This window comes from Siphateles boraxobius, unplaced genomic scaffold (genome assembly GCF_051911475.1).
Source record: "Siphateles boraxobius isolate OS27281-9 unplaced genomic scaffold, OSU_SipBor_1 11, whole genome shotgun sequence".
Lineage (NCBI taxonomy): Eukaryota > Metazoa > Chordata > Actinopteri > Cypriniformes > Leuciscidae > Siphateles > Siphateles boraxobius.
Window position 1 is genome coordinate 9,781,753 of NW_027508711.1, and position 27,486 is coordinate 9,809,238.

Below are 27,486 nucleotides of genomic sequence, written 5' to 3' on the forward strand. Positions count from 1 at the left end.
AGGGTGGGACTACCGCGAAAACCCGGAAACTGGAATCCATTGACGTTTCATACTATTTTCTCCTTTTATGTTCTAGTAAGGGACCGGAAACCAATTTACACATCATCTATTGTGTCATAAATCTCATCCCGAAATCTTGATCATTTATATAAACATTTCGATCTCATTTGCGATGTTATGTTCATCATGGATTCCCGATCCTATCGCTTATCGTGACAGCGTGTTCTGCCCTACTTTTTAATCACTGGTAGTATGAGGGAGGAGTAGCACGACGAGGGCGGACCCTGGACGGTATGCCTTTCGACTTGTTGTGTTTTCTGTTACTCCAATCGCCATCTTGTTGCCAGTGAAGTAATGTGTGCCTGATGAATTTCGGGAGCGCCCTGGATGTCTTATGACTGTCTTTGAAAACCAGTGGATTTTACTGTGATTAAGCCAACACGTATATCTGTATCGGGGACTTGCATACATTTGAACGGGAACCTATTGTATCGGTATTCAAAATGAGTATCGATACTCTATTGGAAGCGGCCAGGTATTTGGAGTGGCAAGCCCAGCAACAACAGATTACACGTGGTAAGGCGGGGGGGAACTGGGTGATTGCATAGATCTACAGGATAAATTAGATACGCATAAACTGTTTGGGATTTTGCCCAGCAAATTGCATTTTCATGCCGGCTCACTTCAAGATAAATAACTACAACATTGACCAAACCCCACCTGCAAATCAGTTTCTTACTATTGCGAATAAGAGCTCTTTTTCAGTGGTCATGTTCACGGGTTTCCACTCTTTGTAGGGTGCAGTCTTGGTGACTAGGGCATATTTCGCTCACTCGGTTTCCGGGTTAAATCCATGCTATATATAGTGTGCTACTATACTCGCTCAATAGCGCTGCGGTGGGTGGGTACGTTTACCCCAGTACACGGGGCGTCGTTTTTATTTATTTCTTTATGTTATATTTTGTCAGACAACGTAATTTAAACATTTTTGCACTTATGTTTTTTGGGTAAAATAAAAAAAATACAGCTACAAATGTTGCTACAATTGAAACAGTGTAGCTAATCTGTCGTGTTTCTTATGCGTGCGTTGGGCGGTGGCATTAGACCAAAGGTTCTTTTTTTTTACATAATGACATTGCTGAGTGGTTATCTCACTCATGACTTTAAAGACCAGCATACTTTTCCCTTTACACTTGCTCGTGATTGAACTCGTTTTGCTTGTTGTTGGAATACTGTATTGCGATATTCAATAAAGCAGGGCATGTAAGATTATAGTCGCGATGTATTTATCGCTTTAAACAGAGCGGGGGGCTTTTTGTTTCATTCTCGAGGTGACGTGTCAGTAGAGCCACACCCACAGCAAATACCGCGTGCTGAAAGACCGCCCTCTTCGACCACGTGCGCGCCAGACAGCCCCCCCTCCCCCTCCTCAGGTCACAACTGGGGAGAAAATAGGGCAACGCCACCCTCCCTCAATGCAGAAGTTATATAAAGTGCATTTTACATGCACATCCAAGTAACAGCTTTGCAGACTGTGTTTGATTTTCTTGGTACACAGATGAATAATATGCAGAACAACAAGTGCAGTTTTTGGTGTATTTTTTAACATCTCTGCAAGGTCTTTCTCCTGAAAGGCTCTATTTAAATGTACAAACTAAGTAGACAGTTACACAATATTTGACCTTGTACAAGATGTAAAAAATTGCATGCAATCTCAAATGTGGCCTATTACATCTCTTTTAAAGACTCTTTGTGGGGCTTCATGTTGAAGGAAAGGCAAATGATCCCCCACATTTCCTGACCAACGTTATTAAAAAAAGCACTTTTATTCGTATTAAAAGCAAGGCGAAATTCCTTTCATTTTTAATACAGTCAAACCTGGTTAAGCTTTTACTTGCTCGAGACATAAATTAAATTAATATATAGAATTAAAGACCTGAATGGTCCTCAATAGTTGTCCAGACTAATTATTTGTTATTTTTAGGTTATGTTTTCCAAGCTGCCCATAATTATAAAAGAGCCCTTTACCAGCCAGCACACACTTGCTTATCTCTGAGTTAACACAGAGGTTTGGTTGATAAGTTTGTTGTTAAATCAAATGTCATGTTTGCATTTGATTTTATTGCTCAAAATAAAGGTGCTCATTTCCTTTAATGCAAGTAAAGTTCATGCAGTTGATAAAAAGCCTCTTAAAATCGTTTGCGCTATTCTGGTCTAGTTTGTTTGAGAATATTTGGTCATGATGTCTGCATTAGCCTGTGAAAATAGAATGGAACGTTTCCAGTATACTAGATGTGAGGGAACTTTATTAGAAGCTTCCTTTGTCCTAAATACACAGCTTAGTCCTAAATGTATGCCATGTTTATAACACACACTCTTAAAGCCTGCGGACCGTCATAGTATCTCATCTGTGTCCTGAAGTCTCAATAGCTTTACATGCTGCTTATGGAGAGCAAAATATTCATGAGCTGTTGAGAGCTTATTAGCCCGGCTGTACAATGTTTGCACAATGACACAGTTCACTTCAGGAGTGCCCTTGAAGCGTTTGTGATTCCATTCCTGCTGGTTACTATGCTGTTTATTTATTTGTATGCATTTAAATACCAAGGGAAATTACATCTCAGTATTTTTCCTCTCCCGTTATATAATGGAGAAATATGCATGATCTCAGAATTCTTTTATTTTTGAGGGATTCTGCGAATGATTTTTACTCTCAGGATTATCGGTTCTGCTGATGCAGGAGGATTCCCGCATATCATGGTTTGAACTTTAAGAACGCTTCCTAGACAAGCAATATAGTGTCATCCCACGTGTACCGGGTCTGGGCCGGGCCTGGGTTTGCATCAGGTCACCCCTTTGTCTGCGGCATGCTTTCATTCGCCGGTTACAAGTTGCACAGTGAACTGAAGCGAAGTAGACCCATACTCGGAATTTGTCCGAGTCATTTAACCCATCCAAGTTAGTGCACACACACATTCTTATTACACACTCAGCCATTCACTCCGGCGCCTGGGGAGCGATTGGGGATTGGGGGTTAGGTGTCTTGCTCAGTCGTTTCCTGGCGGTATTAAGAATCGAACCTGCAAACTTTGAGTTACAAGTCCGACTCTCTAACCATTAGGCCACAAATGCCCCAGTCCTTGCAGTGGAAATGCCACTTGGCCGCAGCCCAAATTCCTTCTCTGTCGTATAAAAATTCAAAAAACGATCTGAAGTCACATCTCAGATGCAACTGAATATGGATCGACGGGGCTAAACAATAGATCATCAATCCATCAATCATGGAAATTGTCCGGTGATGGTGGCATTTCAGGCTGCAGATGGTGCGGCCCGGCTTCAGATTCCCCACGGCAGCTCTTGGCTTCTCCTGCAGACTGCTGTGTGATGTCAGTGTAGAGCTGGAGACCAGGCAAGACTCTTACTGGGGCTTCTCTCTTAAAGAGACAGAGCGCTCAGGACAGCTAGCTCACATACCCCACGCAATTTAGACACATAGTCATGAATTACTATGCCCTTCATCGGCTTTTCCTGTTTAAAATGGAAACTATAGGGACACTGCAGGCTTTGAGCCCTGCTAGATGAATAGCGTACACAGTTTTTATGTATTAAATCACAGGATTGTGTCTGTTGGCCTGCAGCTTCTCATAATTATTTTATAGGCCTACTTCACAGTCCTGAGAGCTTTTTAGTCAGAGCTTAGACAAGCACTAATTAGTTCCATTACTTATCTCTAAATTGACATTGATTTCTAGTATTGCTACTGATATGTATTAGCTGTGGGCTGTGGCTATAGTTTAGTTTTTACTCCTCTTGCAAAAAAAAAAAAAAATACAGAAATCCCCCAAAAGTCAATCAGAACTACCATTATAGCTGTATAATACATGTTAAAAAAACACTTTTTGAAATCTGTGCTGTGACCATTTACTTCAGGCTATTAATGAACCAGGCAAATACATTAGGGTAATATGAATGTGAATTTCATAGGGAAAATTAATAACCGTAATACAAGACCTGGAGCAAAAAAATATTTAGATTATACTGTGATAGTCTGTTCTTGCGTAGATAAGTAATGTCTTACAGTCTCAAGAACAAAAGTATTGCAAATCATGGTTGGCCAACATGGTTTAATTTTTTAATGTCCAATTGAAATCGACATTTTTCTGATATATTTTTCTGAAATGACTTGGAATAAATCCATTCAAGCAGCAAATTTAATTTATGTGAGAAATCAAAATTACTAACCCTTACCCTAATCACATGACTTGATAGTTTTTTTATTGAGCAATGAGCATCTAGGAATTTATTCAGTAAATGCGTTTTCATTGTAGTTTATTTTTACAGAATTAAAAAGTGTTCATTTCAAGCGAAAATATATATATGTATTTTTTGCACATTTAGAATTTGTATTCACTTCAGTGGTTGTTTCCAGTCAGCATTTTTTATACAGCATCCAAAAGTTTGCATCATTTCCTGAATTATGGGAGTAACTTCTGTTAAACTGTAAACAATCAGCAAAAGGTTTGTTATGCAATAATAAGGATTTTCAAATTACTACAAGAATAACCCCAAGAGCTTGATTATTTCTGCAGCAGTAGTATTTATGTAACATACATTGCCTTAATCAAAAATGCTCATAAACTGGAATTTGGGGAGAAAAATGAGAGATTCTTAGTGTATTCCAGTGAATTATTCATGGGATGTATCGTGAAGTAAATCGGGAGCACAAACCGCAAATGCACAGTATATGTTGTTGTTGTTGTTGTTGTTGTTTTCACACTGTTACTGCTGAATAAAAATGGGGAACAAATAATCAGGAGGAAAAGCATGCAGTGACTGAAAAGAGGTCTTGCTACGTATATTCTTGTTATACCATTTCACATTAACATACCAAGCATTACATTATTCTCCTGACGTCTGAAAATATACATTAAAGGACATTTTACAGCTCATTCAGTCAAACTGACGGATACGGTTTATTTGTAGTGCAGCCCTTATGATTTGTTTCAGTCTTTTTGTGTAGAACTTCCCAAACAGGAAGTGCCTCCCCTCCCATAATCTAAAATGCTGTAGGCTTGTTAGGCAAAAAGTGTATATTATTCTCAAATAGCAGAAAGGTCTTTAGCCTGCATTTTGTCTTTTTTTGTGCATAACATTTCTTGTTCTTTTGTTGTTGTTCTACAGAGGAGGAGCAGCAGAGAGAGAAGGCCCTGCTGTCCCGTGAGGCTGAGCAGAAGCTCTCCGCCCCTGTTATCCAGACTGTCCAACTCAACCATGTGACCTGGGCAGAAGACATGCGGCTCGGGTCGCACCGCCAGCACCAGCACCACCCTCCGGTCCCGCCCCCTCCCCTCCCGCCACCTGTTCCCATAGCTGTCATTCCCATCCCGGTGGTCTCTGCCAACCCTGCAGCCCTTCCCATTCAGACTGCTTCGTCCCTTCACCCGGTCTCTCCAATGCCAGTGGTCACTTCCTTGGCCACGGCCCTGTCCCCGCAAGCAGCCCCTCTCTTCAGCCCCAATGGCAAAGATGCCCACTCCCCTCCTCAGCAGCAGCAGCAGCAACAGCAGCAGCATCAACATCGTCACTTGATTGCACATGTAAAAACAGAAACTAACAGCTTGTCTCCGTCGAATAACGGTCCCGAACAGCTGCAGGCACTGCAGACGCAGACACTCCTGCAGTCGTATCCAGCCCCCATCATCACAGCCCAGCACCCACCACAGCAACAAACCCTCCTGCCCCAGCCAGCGCTACCCCAACCTCAGCCCGCGCCGGCACAGGTTCAGGCAGGACAACCGCCCAGGACTAATGGAGCCACTGTGGAAGATCCACGCAACCTGGACGGGAAAAGGAGACCTGGAGGGTGAGCCATGTTTTGTGGTTTTATGCAAGAAAGTAGAGCGGCACGATATATATCTAACTCGATATACTGTGTATATATTAGTGCTGTCAAATATATTAATTGCGATTAATCACATCTGACGTTTTTTTAATCTAATATATATATATATATATATATATATATATATATATATATACACGAATATATTACTATCTATATATACAGTATATGTATATATACACATATGAAAATGGTTGGTTCACATATGAAAACAAATACACACACACATACATATAAATAATATATATACAAACGAAAACTTTTGTTAGATCAAGATAAATCGATTTGACAGCACTAGTGTGTGTATATGTGTGTGTGTATATATATATATATATATATATATATATATATATATATATATATATATATATATATATATATATAATGTGTGTGTGTTTGTTTATATATCAATATGGCTATAAAATAATAACTATAATAATCAGAATCATTATTATTACAAAATACAAAATACTGAATAACATCAAAATAAGAAATATGAACTATTACTAATATACTATGTTATATTAATAAAATAAGAAAATTATTTAACAAAAATCATATAATATAATAGATTTTATTTTTTAGAATTTACTTTTATTTTTACAGAAAACCGCAGAATTTTGCACCAAGCCATTTCGCGATTTCTGTTTGATTTCGATTATTCCTGCAGCCCTACAAGAAAGCTGAAGAGGTTTTTCCAAGCAGTTGAGATTAAATTGTAGTCACACATCATGTAATCATAACTGAATGGAACTGGGTTGGCTATTTTGTTGGGAGATTGCACTTTTGAAAAGTAGGATGCTGTCCTGTACGTTGACCCAGAAGTAACGCTGCCCCTCAGGTCATGCTTTGTGTTTGCAGGATGCAAACTGCATTTGTGATTTCTGATTTCATCGTTTACTCACCCTCATGTCATTCCAAACCCAAATGACTTTATTTATTCTGTGAAGTGATATTTGGAAGAAAAGCACAATAAAATTAGTTTTTATACATGGGGTGTCCAAGGCTACTTCAGGGGGTCTGTAGAACATGAAAGAAAATGTATGTAACTGCCTAATCAAAAAGCATGAATGAATCGCACAATTGCAGATGAGAAATAGAAGTGTGTGGTCCAAAAGTGTAACTTCACATTCACATTACCCCACATTAGCTAAACCTTCCGAGTACGACACTGTGACATTACTAGCACAGATGTGAACATAATGTATGGTTGGCTATATTTGGAACACTCTTATTTCTCTTATCTGATTAACTGTCTGTTAATGGAGCAAAAGTTAACTTGCACGGTGACTCAAATTCGTAAATAAGTTTCAGGAAACCTAAACCCTATGGTAAACCTTTAACTCGGTCTAATCGGATGTGATGCACACCGACGCGTTCCCATAGCACGGTTTATTCTTATTCTTCTGTTCTTTTAATCTTTTAACTAACGTTAATATCCTCTTACTATTCAGCATTAATACATTAAAGTGGCAGTCACTCACACTACACTTTTGTTTCCATTGACTTCCATTCATATGCATGCGAATGCCTCAGACCGTAAACGCAAAGCTCATGCGAAAAGTTTCGCACTTCACAAGTTTGGTGAACTCTGACCTGCGAATTCGCGTCACGTGAAGACATGTGACCAGTAGAAGATCGATATGTCATGGCTTCACCCCTCGGGTCAAAAGCACAATTTTTTTGCAGTAAGGTCGGGTAGATTGTATTTTTTACATTTTGAATGTATTGCAATTTGTTATATGTTTAATTCATGTTTATAAAATAAGACGCTGCAGGGCGTCATGTCACGCCCATTGCCGTGTCCGAAGAAAATTTTCATTCTCAAAGTCTAGTGTGACCGCGGCCTAACAGTGTGCCGCTCCGCCACACATCAAAATAAATGCTTCTTTTAATTTTGGGGTGGCACCCAGGGTGGCCAATCATATGTCAGGGGTGTCCAGTGGACCCCGACACCCCTCTGGCTCCCAAACTGCCTCCACTATATTCTGAAGGCTAATGATAGTGTCATGTGAGAAACAATGAAATATGAGTATGTTTTTATTATTCGTTGAGATCACAGAAAAAAATCTGTTGCAGCACTTAAATCTTTTTCATCTTGTTTCAATGCCAAACACATTCATGTATTTTGCCACTGATCAGGGCTCATCAAGTAAGGTATAATTGACGACGGGCCGTTGAATTATTAGAAAAATGATGCATACCGAGGTGGTAATGCTACAGTAATGTTACACCTCGGGTGTGCATTATTTTTTAATAATTCAACCGGCTGGTCCTAAATTATTCCTTACTTGATGACCCCTGATCGGTGAGGAAATGCATGAGTGTGTGTGTGTGTGTGTGGCTGTGCGCACAAATAACACCACGTGAAAACCGAATTGAGTTCTCTTTTGCCTCTTCTTGCGCTGGAATGGTGAATGATGCTTGAATGTGGAGACAAAACATGTGCAAATGATAAACTGTCACTCTATGATGGTTAAACTTTGCAATTAATCCCTGACTCACATATGTGCCGATGAGGGAAAGATTTTCAGTGAAGGTTTGCCCTGTTGTTCACATGAAGCTATGATTTGGCATCAGAAGACACTTAAGGATCACCTTTATATATTTTGTTTTTGGGGCTTGACCAACCCCTGGCTAGTGTCAGAGCTGCATGAACAATCCTTTGTGTTCCCTGGAAGAAAAAAGTGTTTGAAACGACATGAGGGTGAGCGATGACAGACTTTTTTTTTTTGCAGTGAAGTACTTATTTGTACACACGTGCAAGAGACCATGATATGAAATGTAATGGGTTGATTTATGAAAGTTTACATGCAGCGTAGAAACGTATTTAATATTTTCCCTGCAGAGCTGGAACTCGAGAAGTTCACAACAAGCTGGAAAAGAACAGGTGGGTGAACTTCTGTTTACATTTTTGTGTTTATTCATTTCGACAAACGGAAGCGGAGCATATGAACTCAATGAGTTTGAGGTGCAGTCGCCTTAATGTAAGTTGCTTGGTTGCAGGACTGACCACAGATACATTAACCTTTGGCCGATTTGCAATTAGTGCACTATTTGTTGTATTGGCTTGAAGGCCTTTGCACTACTAGTAACCTCATTGCTGATACTTGCATCACCAAATTGCTTCGCGTCAACATCTGTTAAAACACTCAGTTGCTTTGCACAAAAAAAAATGATTAGTGCTTTTCTTTCTGTCACAGACGAGCACATCTAAAAGAATGTTTTGACACCCTCAAGAAGAACGTTCCTAATGTGGATGAAAAGAAAACTTCCAATTTGAGTGTCCTGAGGAGTGCCCTCCGCTACATCCAGGTAAGTCAAGGATGGGATTGAATGTGTGTGCTATAAAACAAGTATTTTATGTGCATTCAACATAAGGTGTGTGTGTGTGTATATATATATATATATATATTAGGGCTGTCAATTTAACACGTTAATTAAATTAATTATGGGATAAATAACGCGATTAAAATGATTTACCGCACCCGCTCCGTCCCAGCCATATGTAGGTTATTTTACATTCATTTATTTGATTGGTTACGAACATGATGCAGGGCAACAACTCACTGCCTGATGGAGCCTATAGAGTGCAGTTATAAATAGCCCTAAAATTCAAGAAATCAGGGCAAAAATGTTCTCTCATTTGTGTCATATGGGATATATAATATAGATAAGCAATATTCCACATCCAACGACAACATGCAATATCGCGCTAATCGCACGAGTACAAATGTGACATTGATTTAAAGTCAGTTAATATTGTGGTATATTTTAGACAGAATATTTTTTGTTGTTGCTAAATTTTGCCAACGAAAATATTGCCTATAAAGCCATGGCAGAACTGTTGCGAGTCTCCGAGCAACACACAGCGGTGTTTCATTACTGAATGAATCCGCGTTTGAGTGAATCAATCGGGTGAACCAATGATTCAATGGCCCATTCATAAAAAGAGCCATTTACTTTATTTATGACGTGTGAACGAATTTAATTGTATGAATGACTTACTCATTTAGACATTTACCTCCACCTACTGGCAGTTTTAGTTTCTTATTTAGAGTATTAAAATCATTTTACAATTCACCCTCATGTCATTTCAAACCTGCATGACTTTCTTTCATTTGCGGAACATAAAAGACATTTTGAAGAATGTTGCTAAACAAATGTGTTTTGCTCTGTAAATATATCTAAATACCAATTCAGATGCAGTTTCTGAGAAAAATATCATGGGCGTTGTAGCCTAAAAGTGTAATAAATTCTATGTTGAATCAAATAAAAAATGCCTTTCTAAAGCTACTTTTTGTAATATATATTCAATACTTTTCTCATTTAACATGACGACTATCTTTTGGGGATTATCTCAGCCAAATTTAATCTGCAATTAATGAGGCTAATTAATCGGCATATCATGTAATTAAGTAGATTAAAATATTCAATCACTTGACAGCCCTAAAAAAATAAATATACAGGTCCTTCTCAAAAAATTAGCATATTGTGATAAAGTTCATTATTTTCCATAATGTAATGATAAAAATTAAACTTTCATATATTTTAGATTCATTGCACACCAACTGAAATATTTCAGGTCTTTTATTGTTTTAATACTGATGATTTTGGCATACAGCTCATGAAAACCCAAAATTCCTGTCTCAAAAAATTAGCATATCATGAAAAGGGTCTCTAAACAAGCTATTAACCTAATCATCTGAATCAACTAATTAACTCTAAACACCTACAAAAGATTCTTGAGGCTTTTAAAAACTCCCAGCCTGTTTCATTACTCAAAACCGCAATCATGGGTAAGACTGGCGACCTGACTGCTGTCCAGAAGGCCATCATTGACACCCTCAAGCAAGAGGGTAAGACAGAAAGAAATTTCTGAACAAATAGGCTGTTCCCAGAGTGCTGTATCAAGGCACCTCAGTGGGAAGTCTGTGAAAAGGAAAAAGTGTGGCAAAAAACGCTGCACAACCAGAAGAGGTGACCGGACCCTGAGGAAGATTGTGGAGAAGGACCGATTCCAGACCTTGGGGGACCTGCGGAAGCAGTGGACTGAGTCTGGAGTAGAAACATCCAGAGCCACCGTGCACAGGCGTGTGCAGGAAATGGGCTACAGGTGCCGCATTCCCCAGGTCAAGCCACTTTTGAACCAGAAACAGCGGCAGAAGCGCCTGACCTGGGCTACAGAGAAGCAGCACTGGACTGTTGCTCAGTTTTGCATGTCATTCGGAAATCAAGGTGCCAGAGTCTGGAGGAAGACTGGGGAGAAGGAAATGCCAAAATGCCTGAAGTCCAGTGTCAAGTACCCACAGTCAGTGATGGTCTGGGGTGCCATGTCAGCTGCTGGTGTTGGTGCACTGTGTTTTATCAAGGGCAGGGTCAATGCAGCTAGCTATCAGGAGATTTTGGAGCACTTCATGCTTCCATCTGCTGAAAAGCTTTATGGAGATGAAGATTTCATTTTTCAGCACGACCTGGCACCTGCTCACAGTGCCAAAACCACTGGTAAATGGTTTACTGACCATGGTATTACTGTGCTCAATTGGCCTGCCAACTCTCCTGACCTGAACCCCATAGAGAATCTGTGGGATATTGTGAAGAGAAAGTTGAGAGACGCAAGACCCAACACTCTGGATGAGCTTAAGGCCGCTATCGAAGCATCCTGGGCCTCCATAACACCTCAGCAGTGCCACAGGCTGATTGCCTCCATGCCACGCCACATTGAAGCAGTCATTTCTGCAAAAGGATTCCCGACCAAGTATTGACTATTGGGTGCATAACTGAACATAATTATTTGAAGGTTGACTTTTTTTTTGTATTAAAAACACTTCTTTTATTGGTCGGATGAAATATGCTAATTTTTTGAGACAGGAATTTTGGGTTTTCATGAGCTGTATGCCAAAATCATCAGTATTAAAACAATAAAAGACCTGAAATATTTCAGTTGGTGTGCAATGAATCTAAAATATATGAAAGTTTAATTTTTATCATTACATTATGGAAAATAATGAACTTTATCACAATATGCTAATTTTTTGAAAAGGACCTGTATATATATATATATATATTATGTTTGATGAACCAGTCATGTTTTTATGAGGTTCACCTAGAAACACACATCGAGCCTTATGCCATTTGCAGGATAACCGATGTGGACTGTTATGTCTGCTTGTAAAAGTTAATGTTTAAATGTGATGATGGAGTTTTGATCGTGACTGTTTTTCCTCTGACCTAAATTAAAACAAGTTTGACGTCAACTTGAATTCATAAAATAGTTTAAGCCTAAAGCATATTGTATGCTAACTAATAACTTGTAATTGTAAAACGTGTTGGGAATAGGTCACAAGATGGGGATTTGTAGACCGTTTCCTCCTTATCCTCTTGTTCTCACCCTCCCACCCACATCCACTTCTCTGCACATACTTTACTGGCAGAATGGTGTCATGTGCATCTGCCAAAACATCCTGGGTCGAATTCTTCCCAGTGTGGGCTCATTATATCTTTTCCTTACCCTCTTCCCCTGTTATTTTCTTACTTTGTTTCCATTTGGCTGTTTCTCTATCCATCTGGTTGTTCATTGCCTGATGATCTAATGTTAAATCTCAGTTCGGATTCCTGAGAGGATAAAATCCTTGATTTATTTTTATTTTACAAAACATTCAAATTAAGTTTGATTGTCAGTCACAGAATGTGGGTCAAACAAAACATTATATTTCCCTTTGTTAAGGTGCTAAAGTGCATATAATTTTGCCCGGATCAGAACATTAAGACTGAAGTGGATACAGCTGACATAAAAGCGCCAAGGTCACACTCCATCATTTCATTTGCAGACTGCAGCCATTACAATTAATATAATGGCGTGGGCGGGAAGGTGACCTGTTAATGAATGATATACCCGAGTTAACATGATCTGAAAAGCTATAAAACTGAAGCCGGCGATGGGTATAAAGACACAATAAGCACAAGCGAGGGAGTGTGCCCGCCCACTTGCACGCTACTCTCATCCGCAAGCGCTGTTTTCTCTCTCTCTCTCTCTCTCTCTCTCTCTCTCTCTCTCTCTCTCTCTCTCTCTCTCTCTCTCTCTCTCTCTCGTCCACGTGAGACATGAGCACATGGCGAGCGCGAGCCCGGTGACGTCAGCTGCTGTCCTCCTCGCCTCTCCCTCAGCGTGCTCAGAGGTGTTGCCAAGTCTGCCGATTCCCCGCTTAATTTGGTTAATTTTACACATGCTTTTACACTGTCGGTGCGAGTTGTTTTTTAATCTGCGGGTGAAGCGACCATAGACATCATATGACATCTATGGAAGCGACCACACACCCCGGAATGTGATTGGGCTCGTTTTGGCCGTTATTGGGCGGGTTTTGAATAGCATTTGGGCTGGTTTTATTACAAACCTGGCAACCCTAGCAAGCCAGACCCACACAAGGCGTTTTAAATGAAACAACGCGTCTTGATTGACTGTTTCATTACGGATGTGATGCGTGTTGTTTGGCATGCGTCCGTAGAAGTAGGTTACGCTCCATTGTTTGAGTCGGTGGCCTTGCGTGTTTGTTTTCTGTCCTGTGAATCGTTGTAACCAAGGAGACTGGTGGTCAGGGAACAGCAGGGTTCCTCTGTCTGTAGATTGAGATCTGGATGCAGTCAAATGCTTTCTGCGGGTTTAACCAGGCGTAGCGCTCTTCTTTTACGCCTACTGGTTATAGTGTAATATTACAGGGACAGGAGTGTTGAATTTTCAAACAAGATATTACAAATTACATGATCAGATCACAGGTGCAATGCCATGATGTTCTGGTCCCGTCAGTGTTGGTTTGGAGTTTTTCAGGATTCCTTGATGAATAAAAAGTAAAAAAGAACAGCATTTATTCAAAATAGAAATCTTTTCTAACCATATTTAACAATGAACAATTGAACATCCTTTCTGAATAAAAGTAATTCTTTCTTTTTTTTTTAAAGAAAGAAAAAATACTGAACCCAAACTTTTGAATGGTAGCGTATATTGTTACAAAAGATTTCTATTTTGAATAAATGCTGTTCTTTTTTTAAAACTTTTTATTCATCAATGAATCCTGAAAAAAGTATCAGGTTATAAAAAATATTAAGCAGCACAACTGTTTCCAACATTGATAATAAATCAGCATTTCAGAATGATTTCTGAAGGATCATGCGACACTGAAGACTGGAGGGATGATGCTGAAAATTCATTGTTTGGATGTTACTTAAGCGCTCACTTGTAATGTGGCGATCTCTTCTTCAAACAATACGTGATGACAGCGAGTGTTGAGGAGCAGGTGAGAGTGTTTCTAATCACGAAGGAAGAGGAGCATGAAGATGTGAAAGGAGGGGAGGGAGTGCGAGAGCCATCGGACTGTAAAACACTAGAGGTCGATGTGAGCCAATCGCATTAGCCCTTGCCTCTCTATCACCTTCTCCTCATCACCACGCTGCTCCTTCCCTCCTCTGTTGCCAAGGAGACCATAGCGGGTTCCAGCTGTTGCCGTGGTGATATCCAGTGGGACCTGAATATCTAGTCCATAGGGATGTCTAGTCGGCGCACATCAGGATTTGAGTTGATGTATCAGTATCAGCAGCACTGCTTCATCACCAGCTCAAGTGTCACTTTTCTAATGACCATCATGACGGCTCTTGTAATGTTGGTTTTGTGTAACTGCTGGTATTTTTGTCGTCATTCTTATTTGTTGTTCGTTCTATTTGTTCGTTTAGAGTGCAATTTTGCATCTATTCCAGCAGTATTTAGTTCAGTTCAGTCCACAAAACACCCCAATGTTTTAACATTCATATAATGATTACAAGCAAACTCTAAAATCCACTTTGAGACAAAATATATTACACTGCAAAATATCAGTTACCGATATTCGATTTTTTTTCTCATTTATTGGTATCAGTAGATATTGGATATTTAATTAATTATATATTACTAACGTTCAGTATCAGTACGATTTTTTTTAATGAATTGAATGCTTTTATTGAGCGAGGACGCATTCATTCAATTGATCATTTATAATGTTATGAAAGATTTCTATTTCAAATAAATGCCATTATTTTGAACTTACATTTAATCAAAAAATGTTTCATGGTTTCCACAAAAATGTTCAGCAGCATTGATGATATTTTCAACATTGGTGATAATAATAAATATTTCTTGAGCAGCATAACAGCATTTTGGAATGATTTCTGAAGGATCATGTGACACTGAAGACTGGAATAAAGTGTGTGTGTGTGAGAGAGAGTTTATATATATATGTGTGTGTGTGTGTGTGTGTGTGTGTGAAAGAGAGAGAGAGTGTGTTTGTGTTTGTGTGTGTGTGTGTGTGTGTGTGTGGGAGAGAGAGAGAGAGTGTGAGTGAGTGAGTGTGTGTCTGTTTGTGTGTGTGTTGGCCCGCTGTGTGAAGGGGGTTTAGGGCCAGACAGTCCAATCTGACTAATCCTGGATCAGGCTTCACTAGGACAGTGTCTCTCTCTCTCTCTCTCTCTCTCTCTCTCTCTCTCTCTCTCTGCCTCTCTCTCTCTCTCTCTGCCTCTCTCTCTCTCTCTGCCTCTCTCTCTCTCTCTCTGCCTCTCTGCCTCTCTCTCTCTCTCTCTCTGCCTCTCTCTGCCTCTCTGCCTCTCTCTCTCTCTCTCTCTCTCTCTGCCTCTCTCTGCCTCTCTCTCCCTCTCTCTCTCTCTCTCTCTGCCTGTGCTCTAAACCTACTGCACCAGTCACATTCCCTTATACTGTATCAGTGGGTTATATAATCCCAGACACGCACGAAACCACCATCCACCTCTGCACAATCACTCTCTGCATGCTCGCTCAGTGTCTCGCTGCTCTTTATTCTTCAGCACACAGACACATGCTCTGTTCCTCTGTATACTGCAGTCCTCTGTGACTCTACAGGGCTCCTTCTAATTGGGAGCCAAAATGTCCATGTTGTGTCACAGTTTCTTTGGCAGAGCATAGGTGAGGGAGGGATGGAGGAAACTGAGTGATGTGAGCGTGTCGGAGCTGTCACATGCTCCCCGGAGCATGTGGGGTCTTTGACAGATGGGGCGGGCTGTGTTAAACTGCTTTTCTCTGTGGACGGTTTGTTTCCTAAAATCGTACGAGCACATATGTTGAATATGAGGTCACGGAGCAGTTCTGCTCTTGCACAGCCGGCCTCTCTTACGCACAGTTTCTTGAATGCGGATGGACATACCTGTTCCTCTTCAAATGTTTAAATATCTAAACAATTTGTTCCCGTTGGCCTGGTTTGATGACCCGTGGTCAGATGACTTAACACAAAAAGTGGGTCAAACCGTTTGCCTGTGTGACTGCCACATCCCTTCCTTTTATTCCTCTCTTATGGCTTCAAACTGTTGCTGTTTTAAAAAGGTTCACCTTGGAATTATTTTGACATCTAAGGTGCATTTCATCCATCCAAAGTGGACTTCACTGGGCTTTCCTTCCAAGGTTATCATAGTTCACTAAAATTAAAACTATAAAAAGTTTGTGATGAAAGGGAAACAGAGCATGGTGGGCAAAATGCATTTAAGTAGGTAAATAAAGGACAACTATGTCAAATTCATTTGTATTTGCCACACTTCCTGCTGCCAGCTGGTGGCGTCATGACTATCGCTAAATTTTGTCATGTAGATGTAATGGCATATATTAGTATGTCACTAATAGCGCATCACAGTGTTAAACGTCACTTCCTGTTGCCAGCAGATGATGCTATGACTATAACTGAATAGGGGCATTCAGGACAGAACTCTTATCAAACGTGTGAAGTTTGGGGCAGAAGTTCTGGTTTCACAGCGAAACATCGGGATTTGTCAGGCCGCCGAGGACACGCTCTTTGACGAAAACTCAAGATCTTTGCAATTCAGCATCGCAAAGGCCTTATGATTACACCCACCAAATTTGAAGATGACCTGATTAAAACTCTAGGAGGAGTTCGTTAAAGTACGATGCCTGGAAATGGCAAGAATGTTTTGCTTGATCAGGGCCTTAAATGTGTATATATATATACATTATATACATTTAAGGGTGTTAAATTTTCACCCAAAAATGAAAATTCTGTCAGTATTTACTAACCCTCATTTTTGATGAAATCTGAGAGCTGGATCACTCCTCCATAGGCTTCTAAGGGATTGAAACTTGTTCCCCGAAAAGTTATTAAAGACTTCGTTAAAATAGTCCAAGTGACTACAGTGGCTCAATCTTAAGTTTATCAAGCGACGAGAATAGTTTTTGTGCGCAAAAAAAACAAAAATATTGACTTTATTTCAACTATTCATTTCCTTCTCTGTGGGCCTCGAGTCAGTTAACGTAGTGTGATTGCGTAGTGCTACGTCACACGTAGGCTCACTATTGGCCGACGCTGGTCGTGTGTGTGATGCGTGTGACGTACAACAACAGAAGCTTACGCTATTACACTAGTGAACTGACTCAAGGCCCACAGAGAAGGAAATGAATAGTTGAAATAAAGTCGTTATTTTGGGGGGGTTTTGCGCACAAAAATTATTCTCGTCGTTTGATAAACTTAAGATTGAGCCACTGTAGTCATTTGGACTATTTTAACGATGTCTTTAATAACTTTTCGGGGCTGGCAAGTTTCAATCCCTTAGAAGCCTATAGAGGAGTGATCCAGCTCTCAGATTTAATCAAAAATATCTTAATTTGTTTTCCGAAGATGAACGAAGGTCTTACCCATTAATAATCCCATGGCACTTCTTGTAGAGTAGGGTTGTGGGATGGATTAATATCTAGAGTAAGGTGGCCAATGACCAGTGTGTTTCCATTTATTCGGCATGAATATTCACAGAAATATTTCAAAATAGAAAATGCTTGTTCTAAAGTTCAGACATCAGTTAATTGTTAAAAACATGTTTGTCAGCTGATTTAAGAAAAGTGTCATACTGAAATGAAAATGCGTTTGATTAAGGTATGATACGTTTCTGTACAATGAATAAATATGATTCATGAGAGTATTAAAGTGACTAATATGTCATGTTTCTTTCAGACATTGAAGCGTAAAGAAAAGGAGTACGAGCACGAGATGGAGCGTTTGGCGCGGGAGAAGATCGCCACTCAGCAGAGACTCGCGGAGCTGAAGAACGAGTTGAGCCAGTGTATAGACGTCATCGAGATCGACAGGATACTCCGACAAACTGTCCAACCGGAAGATGATCAGGCCTCCACATCAACAGCATCAGGTACTATCACACTTTATTCCTGCGATGGTAGCTGGTGGTAGATCAGTAGCTACGTTTACATGGAAACCTTTTGTTTCAATTGGAATAAATTCATTCCGATAGATGAATCCGAACGTAGCGTTTACAGGAACGTTAAATAAAGTGATCGGGTTGATGTGCGGGTTTATATGACACAAGCTTCAAATCGGAATAGATTTTTTTAGTTTCCTGCTGTTTGCGCATACTATTCTCTTAAATTGCTGCTTTAGTTTGTTTTCGAGCAGACAAGATATTTATCTTTTTTCGGGTCCTGATTAAGAGACGACAAGCACATGAACCAGTGTGCCGTGCTGCTTATATTTATCAAGCAGTAAAAACGCCATTCCTGCGCCCAAATAAGGCGTCTGTGGATGAGATTCCTCCACTTCAAACACGATGAGGGGATGGAAAATTTTTAAAATGACATTAGTCATTTATGACACTTCATTCAACAACAGTTTCAGTTTTCAGTCTGATCAAGTGTTTATATGTCCTCTCGGTCGGATTAGAAAAGGTTTAAACCACCCCTTACAATCCGAATGAAATAATAATTGGATTTGGCCAGTTCATTCCGATTGACGTGGTTACATGTGATTTGATTTTTTTTATTCCGACTGAGCTAGTTGTCCGATTACAATCCATGTAAATGCAGCAACTGTCACAAGATCCTTCAGATATCATGCTAATATGCTGATTTGCAGCTCAAGAAACATTTCTGAATTTTGAAGAACTTACTGTTCTGCTGCTTTATTTTTGTGGAAACCTTTATACTTTTGTCAGGATTCTTTGTTGAATAGAAAGTTCAAAAGAACGTTCAAACCACACTGTAATATTACCTGTCAATATACTCTCAATAGTACAGCGGTAAAAATTACATACCACATTTTCTTGAGACACCTCAAGAAATAAAGCCTCTGATGTGCCTTCTTAATGGTATAAGTGATACGAGAAGACCATAAAAGAGAGTCTGAAATGTGGATGCCTAAAAACTTAAAGGTATTAACAATTTCAACTGCAGAGTTATTAATGTAGACAGGTGCATGTGTGGGTTTATTTCTTGTAAAATCTATGATGACCTCCTTAGTTTTCCCCACATTAAGGGACAGATTATTTCTTTGGCACCACATGATCAAATTACTCACATCATCCCTATAGGGACTTTCATTATTGCTGTCAATCTGTCCTACCACAGTAGTATCGTTTGCAAATTTCACAATACTATTTGTGGGATGTTTTGCAATACAGTCATAGGTGTACAGACTATATAATAGAGGACTAAGACAGCAACCTTGAGGTGCTCCGATATTTAACACTATAGAGGCTGAGTATGTAGTGCCTACTCTAACTGTCTGAGGACGGCCTGTTAGAAAGTCCTGTATCCACCTGCAGATGGAATTACAGAGGCCCACGTCTAACAGCTTAGATATCAAAATAGAAGGTATGATGGTATTGAAGGCACTCTTATAGACAACAAACAGCATCCTGACATACGTATCCCTACCCTCTAGATGTTGAAGTGCAGTATGTAAGACCAAAGTTACAGCATCGTCCACAGCTCTATTTGATCTATATGCAAATTGTAGTGGATCAGTGAAGACAGGAATGCAGTTGTTAATATATGATTTCACAAGCAGTGATATTTTGTATCATTGCAAAAGTCTTGCAACAGAAACAGACCCGTAGAATTAAATAAAAATGCATATACAAAATATTAAAAAGTTATTAATATATTAAAACATTTCAAATATTTACTCTTTCCTTTTATGTCCCCCTATGATGAGTTTTCTTTCAGCAGAAACAGTTTCTCTTAGTTTTTCATAATGTGTACAATTAATCGGGACATTTGTTCTTTTGAAAGTGAAAGTATGATTTCATGCTCATATATATATCAAATATCATTTCCTGATATGATTCAGCTTAATGTGTCTGAGGGGTAAGTAATGTAAAACAATGTAAAATCTAATTACCATGAATCACTTTCCTCTTTTTCCAGAGGGTGAAGACAACTTCGACCAAGACGTGGAGGACGACATGCTCTCCTCTCCACCCTTGTCTTCTGCACCTAAACTGCCTGCGCCGTCGGAGCCCCGTCCTGCCATGCCTCCACCCTCCATCCTCCCTACGCACATCTCCATACAACACAAACCCACCACCCCACCCAGCCATCCCCAGACAGCGGTGATCACCCCTCAAGCCATCGCTCCTGCGCCTCCTTCCCACATCATCTCCCCTCCTCAGCAAACAGTCATCACCCACGCCTCCGTCTCCCATGCGTCCGTAATCCAGGCCGTCAATCACGTCATCCCAGCTGGGCCCAAACATCTGGCGCATATTGCGCCCTCTAGTGCCGGCCAGCCAATCGGACACATCACCGTGCATCCCGTGGCCCACCTCCCCGCAACCATTTACCCGCAGTCGGTGGCCGTCTCACAACCGGCGATGGTGGGACACATCACGCACACGTTGGCGCACCACCCGCACACTCACGCCCAAGTTAACGGCACACCGGTCACGGGCCAGCAGGCCACAATGGTGGGGAAACCCACGGCTGTGGTCGCTCACCATCACACTGGGCTGGTGGGCCAGACAGTGCTCAATCCAGTGACTATGGTGACTGTTCCTCCTTTTCCAGTCAGCACGCTAAAGCTGGCCTGAGAGAAAAGAGAGGGTGCGCAGAAAGACTTCAATGAAAGGGGGTCTCACAAAGCGAGAGCAAGATGGACGGCGATCTAGTCGACGACTAGATCCCAGTCAGAAATTCACTACTGTTGCTCAAACACGCCGGGACCTTTTCAGGATCGGAGCGTGTCCTCTTTCACGTGTAGAAGGGGCTTGCGTGTCTTTTGCCATGCAGCGTTGGAATGAAATACATGTAATGCACTTGCTTAGCTAAATTCGAAGACATTGGGTATCAGTCTTTAGTAATGTGAGAGTGGAGTGCTAAAACAAATCAATTTTTTCATCTCTTTTCCTCCTATCTTTTTTTCTGTATGCAAATTCCCACGCTTTACATTCATTCACCCAAAATATTCCGCAGACGAGTGCTTAAAGGTCAATACTGGAAGCACGAGGAGAAAAAAACAAATGTTTACTGTGTAACCATATTTTTAGGGGCTTTAAAAACTCTTCAAACGGGGCTTTTGAATAAAAAAACAGGTACATTCAGACTTCTGAAAAATGGGAGTCCTAGAAGTGTCTTTGACTTGCGAGCAAATGTAAGTGCCTAAGCCCCAAGTCAAGCCCATTGGCGCCACCTGCTGCCTACGCAATGCAACAACACTGCTGAATATGAAGCGCACGCGCACAAGACTGCCATGACCTGACCTACAGTTATCTGTTGGCGCTCGCAAAACACAGTCTTAAAGGGATAGTTTACCCAAATTGTTTTAATTGTGTCATCATTTACTCACCCTCAAGTTGTTCCAAACCTGTATGAGTTTCTTTCCTCTGCTTTCTTTACCCGTCAACTGTCTGGTTACCATCATTCTTTAAAATATCTTCTTTTGTGTTCAGCAGAAGAGAGAAACTCATGCAGGTTTGGAACAACTTGAGGGTGAGTAAATGACAACATTTTCATTTTTGGGTGAACTATCCCTTTAAAAGTGTCGAAGCGAATGGTTTATATGGAAACGTAACTAATATACAATTCAACACCTGAGAAAGACCTGCATTCCGACATGTATTTGAAAGTACATTCAAGCATTTATAATTCCCAGCAAGTGCTCAGATATGTAACATAATAACGAGTAATACTTGATTAACGTTTTAAACTATTAAAAATGTGACCGCGCGTCGAGATGTCGGGCGTCTCTTTAAATCAGCTGCATTACCAATGTCCTCGTGCTTGTAGCAACACGTTGAAAAACGTCAAACAAAGTCTTAAGGTGATGATGCACAGGGCAACTGTTTCAGCAATGTTGCCGTCAACGGGCAACCAGATGACACACCACGACCGATCTAAATTATACAGAGGAATGTATTGCCCATTTTCAATGGGAAAGTGCACAAGCAACAATCGCTCGGAAAGATTGCTCAAAAAGTTGCCCTGTGTATCATCACCTTTAGAATACGCACGTAAATACATTTTTCGTCACCGCGCGCGCACGTTCGTAGATTGCTTGTAATATGCGCGCAAGTGTCCAGTGTGGATCGGTGCCGTTGTGTGTCCCATTCTTCGCTCATCGATGCACCGCGATTTTTATGCGTGATTGTATAGATTGTCGTTAAGTAGGCGCTTGTTTGCAAGCATTTTAGGAGATTAAAACATCCTGTTTTCTGTTTCAACAATGACAAAAAGCCCCTTTACCAATAGCAGTGCTCTTCTTAAAGTCGACCTGTCATTCTCAGTGCACTCGCTTGGTTTAACCAGCACAAAGTAGCCATCATACAATTTCCCAATGTAAACTCGATGGTTAGTTACACCACTTTGTTGCTTTATACTGTCACTTTCAAACGGAACACTGTGATTCCTTCTCTTAACATCTTCTTCCTGCTGCAAACGCCCCAAATCCAAGCTTTGGATCTTCTGTTCCTTTTTCTTTTGGGGGGATGTGAAGATGAAATGATACAGTCTGTCCTTCACACTCAGTTAAAAACAAACAAACAAAAAAAATACCGTAACCTTTGTGAAATTTATTAGTTTTTCGTTTTTCATTTTTTTTAAATATATGTGTATGGATGTATGTATGTGAGGTATATGCACGCATTCACATATATGTGTATGTATTTTAGGATTATACTGATGCCTGGTTTTGCATGTAGATTGCAGTTTCTGTTTGTTTGTTTGTTAAAATGTTAATCCCTCCCCTTATTTCATAATTGGGACCATGTTTCATACTGTATGATGTGGACGGGACCGTTAGACCTCATTCTACATTGATATTATATATAAATATATGAAAACTGTGCATTTTTCCCTATGGAGAAAGTTTAAGTTATATATCGCCTGTACATTTTGGGCTGCATTATGATCGAATTGTCCACCGTGTTTAACTGAAATAGTAATAAAACTTATTAAAAATATGCTAGATTACTACAAAAAAATAATGACGATTCATAATAAATCATATGGCATTTACAAGTCAAGTTGTACTGGTCTTATTTCTTGTGTACCACAATAGTTGTTCATATTTACATTTGAGTTGAGTTATTTAAATGCATCCCATACCTCTGATGATTCTGAAGGCTAATTTAGGACATACTCCGTCAAGCACCTACATTTACAGAACATACATTTTACAGTTAATATATTATTCACTATAAAACCTCTGACATCTCTAACTGTATTTCAATCATAAACATATAAATGAATGGATAAGTCTGTCCTAATGTCCATGACGCATCTGTTCCTGAATCCTTTCCAGAACTTCCTGCATTCGCCGCAACTGCAGAAGAAAAAGGGGGAAAAAATCTGAGGAAAATTGCCAACAATTATCAGGGAAGTTTAAACAGAAGGAAATACTTTTAACATTGGCTGTACTTAAATAAACATACCTTCTATTGTTGCAGAATATAGTATGCACACAGTGTGCAAATCAGACTGTCAAAACACATTATTAAACAAAACTCAAATTGAAAACCATTTTTATTTCAGAGACCATAATTGGGACGTGTTTCTGTACACCCTTTCTATATCTGCCATATTTTATATAGAGCAATACGAAGTAGTATGCTAATATGCTATTCTAAAGCCCAGGTCATTTGACACTCATTTCAAGTACAAAAATCCCACATAATTATCAATACATAATTCCTAATTTTTCAAAAATAGTAGATCCATCCAGTGAATCCATTCCAAAGAGAATGAAGACACTGCATGTTCTAGTTAAAAAACAACAAAGAGAAGAACAGCATTACCTCCTCATCTTTCTCCCAAATAAGGCGCTCCGTGTTGCTGTCCACAGGCACCAAAGGCACAGGAAGGTCTGAGGCGCTGTCCCTCACCCGGCTACACAGACTGGATGAACACAACCAATGAAACACAGTAAGATAAAGCACACAAGGAAGCACTGTGATGACTGATGTCAGTTTATCCTCTGACCTGCGTTTCCTCTCCCTGACCACCATGTGGGTCATATTCTGGATGCACTGAGCACGATAATTCTCGTAATGGGTTTCCCGCGTCACATCCTTCAGGTCTTGCATGTGTGTGCGCACCAACATGTTCCTCAGCTTCAGAAAGTCGGAGTGCTCTGGGTTTTCCACTGCAAGAGTCAAGTCAAATCCAAATTTGTAGAGCGCCTTTCACAAACACATTGTTTGCTTGCTTTATAGAAATTGACGACGTTAACGGTTATAATATCTTATTCTCTTTATGCCTTATAGCAGTGATCCCAAACTGGGGTACATGAGGTGACAGGGGGTTGCGAGAATATATAATCCAACTTTATATACAGATATTTTGTTATATATCTGTATATCGAAATTATTCAACCCACATTGCAAATCAGGTTTATTGGCAAAACTTTCAGCTGTTTGCAATGATCAAAATCAAACAAAAGTCATTGAAATAACCATTTGAAACATTTTTTGTGTTGAGCTTCCCCAAATTCAACTGAAAATGCAACTTTTAATGACTTCTGCAGTCTCAAAGTTATTCAACCCCCTGAATAGAATCCCTCACAACTGCACAAAGCTGCAGAACAGGTGTTGCCTCAAGCACACCTCATGCAACTCATCAAGGGTTTCATTAGTTCACCAGGGCTGAATCTGAAATCGCCCCCTATACCCTCAAACAGGGCGCTATTTGAGGGGACAGCTATTTGTAGTGGTGTCCGAAACCATAGTGGACGTTATTGAGTGCACTTATTCAATCCCACATTGCACTGCAATAACGAGTGTGGGACCGATGTACGCTCAACGGCTGTCCGAATTCACTCATTTTCATCCACTCCTTCAAGTGAACAGTATTAGTGGACTAATGTAGGGAATAGTGAATGAGGGATTAGGGGGCGATTCAGCCCAGGTGTGCTTGAGAGCTAGAACACATGAAATATCTGAACTGGCTAGGTTTGTTGAGTGTCATATTTTACTGCAAGTTAGAAATATGGCTAAGTCAACAGAATGGTCCAAAAAGTGAAAAGATGATATCATCGCCCTTCACAAAAAAGGAACAGGATACAAAAAGATAGTGAAGGCACTAAATGTTCCTAGAGACACCGTTGGAAGTATAGTTCGCTACATGGTAACACTTCCTGGTTGGGGCAGAAAAAGGAAGCTATTAACGGCTGCAACCAGATTTCTGAGAAGGCAGGTTCAGAAAAACCCTCGAGTGACTGCAAAAGACCTGCAGCAAGACTTGGTGGCAATAGGCATTGCGGTTTCAGCTTGCACAGTATGGTGCGTACTAAACGCATGCCAGAACTCCTAGGCATACACCACTTTAGACCCAAAAGCACAAGAAAAGTGCTCAAAATCATAAATAAACCACAGAAGTTTTGGGATTCTGGTTTTTGGCCCTATGGATCAGTGGATCTGGAGGAAGAAGAATGAAGCATATGCTGAAAAGAACATTGTCTACAGTTAAGCATGGTGGGGCTCGGTGATGCTCTGCGGCTGCTTTGCATCCTCTGGCACTGGAAACCTGCAGCGTGTGGAAGGCAAGATGGATTCATTGAAGTATCAGGAAATCCTAGGAGAAAACATCATGCTGTCAGTGAGAAAGCTGAAGCTTGGGAGTCATTGGACCTTCCAACAGGACAATGATCCCAAGCATACCTCAAATTCCACCAAGGCTTGGTTGCAGAAGAAGTCCTGAAAAAATCTACAGTGGCCATTACAGTTGCCGGACTTGAACCCCATAGAAAATCTCTAGAGGGATTTGAAGGATATTACTGAACTGGAGGCCATTGCTTATTAGGAATGGGCTAAGATTCCTCAGAAACGCTGCCAGAAGCTGCTGTCATTAAAAAGTTGCCTTTTCAGTTGAATTTGGGGAAATCACTTGAATCATTTGTTGTGTATTTCAATTACTTTTGTTTGATTTGTTCATTGCAGACAACTGAAAGTCTGTACATTTTGCCAATAAACCTGATGCTTAAACCTGATTGCTTTACGTGAGTATACTGTATGTATGCAGGTAAACCAGGCTCCAAATTTTAATATATCGCCAATTAATTTTTTATAACAATCAAGCAGTTAAGATTTTAAGAATCAAGATTTTCTATATATTACATTCTGCTGTACATGAGTGTACTGTTTTTATCCGGGTAAGAGCATTTAGTAAAGATTACCTCTGCATGAATTAATTGCAGGGACACTTAATTGTTTGAATGTATATGAATAAAATATTATGTATTATGAGTCCGAGTACCTTCCACCACACCCCAGGGGTACTGACGGCCCCTGAAACGCTTGCCTTGGCTTTCAACTTGGACGTTACTGCCAATTACAGCAAAAGGAATGCTGTCCTGTAACAAAGAAGGAAAGCCACATTTCAATTAAGTCAGTGTCACGGAGAATATGATGTACATATGGAGCTGGGTCGGGTCACCTTCAGTTCCTGGTGCTGATGTTTGACCTCCTCATCCTCGTCGGAATCGCACTCAGGGAACTGGTAGATGTTGATGTCGAGTCTCTCGATCTCCTCACAAATCTAGAGAGAAAACAAACACACAGTGACTGTGATTTTATATATATATATATATATATATATATAGTGTCCATACCATATATTCACCATATCGGTATCGACTGATATATGATAATTTTCAATGTTATCGTTAATGGCCCGATAAGAACATTTGTCTGATAATATTAAAGCCGATAAATAATGGATTATTTCCTTCAGCTGAGAGACTTCAGATGCACACTGTTCACCATGATGTTTATGAATTGCTTTAAATATGATTTTAATAGATTGTAAAAGACTGTACTGGTCCAGAGAGACTCTCACAAATGAGTTTGATGACATGGGAGGAAAAACTATGTACTGTATAAAATGTTAGTAAAATTTGTAAAAAAAAAGGCAAACTAAGTGGTCGGGCTGTCACTCCTTTGAGAGCTTGCTCCACCTAGGGCTTGACAATAAAGTCAGACCGGTCTGGAGAGCGATTTACAAACCACCGTTGACCAAAAGGGTAGGGGACCTACAGTGGAGAATCTAACACGGTATTGTGGTTGTCAATGCTTTTATTTCTGTTATTAATCCTAATTTAAGTGAAGATTGCCCTTTTTGTTTGCAGAGGGAAACAGTCTATCACTGCTTTTTGGATTGTAGCAGACTGTGCTAATTTTTTCAGTTGTTAAAACAAATGTTCATGATGCTGGAGAGAATTTTTCTAAGCATTTATTTATTCTTGGTTTTAGCTACAGTCAGAAATGGAGAGTGAAATGTTAAGTGTTTAATTCTGTATTTGGTCAAGCAAAAA

The 27,486-nt window shown here is 40.1% G+C and overlaps 2 protein-coding genes across 3 annotated transcripts in view; one reads left to right on the forward strand and one right to left on the reverse strand.

Annotated features, from left to right (window-relative positions):
• mntb (MAX network transcriptional repressor b) lies at nucleotides 1-23,198 on the forward strand. 2 transcript variants are annotated; one of them, XM_077195698.1, is made up of 6 exons: nucleotides 285-576; nucleotides 5,182-5,863; nucleotides 8,751-8,792; nucleotides 9,106-9,217; nucleotides 17,908-18,100; nucleotides 20,112-23,198. In XM_077195698.1, the coding sequence occupies exons 1-6, from the start codon at nucleotides 504-506 to the stop codon at nucleotides 20,771-20,773; spliced, it is 1,764 nt and encodes a 587-aa protein (XP_077051813.1). In that variant the 5' UTR covers nucleotides 285-503; the 3' UTR covers nucleotides 20,774-23,198. The 2 variants fall into 2 exon arrangements, with proteins under 2 accessions (XP_077051814.1, XP_077051813.1); XM_077195699.1 differs by lacking the exon at nucleotides 8,751-8,792 and having other exon boundaries at nucleotides 1-576.
• Nucleotides 22,731-27,486, reverse strand: part of septin4a (septin 4a) — a 13,279-nt gene continuing 8,523 nt past the window's right edge. The window contains exons 8-12 of the mRNA XM_077195700.1: nucleotides 26,610-26,711; nucleotides 26,430-26,526; nucleotides 24,159-24,321; nucleotides 23,975-24,074; nucleotides 22,731-23,502 (exon numbers count right to left, since the gene is read on the reverse strand). Of these exons, the coding sequence (XP_077051815.1) occupies nucleotides 23,443-23,502; nucleotides 23,975-24,074; nucleotides 24,159-24,321; nucleotides 26,430-26,526; nucleotides 26,610-26,711 (522 nt within the window). The 3' untranslated portion in view covers nucleotides 22,731-23,442. The remainder of the gene's footprint in view (nucleotides 23,503-23,974; nucleotides 24,075-24,158; nucleotides 24,322-26,429; nucleotides 26,527-26,609; nucleotides 26,712-27,486) is intronic.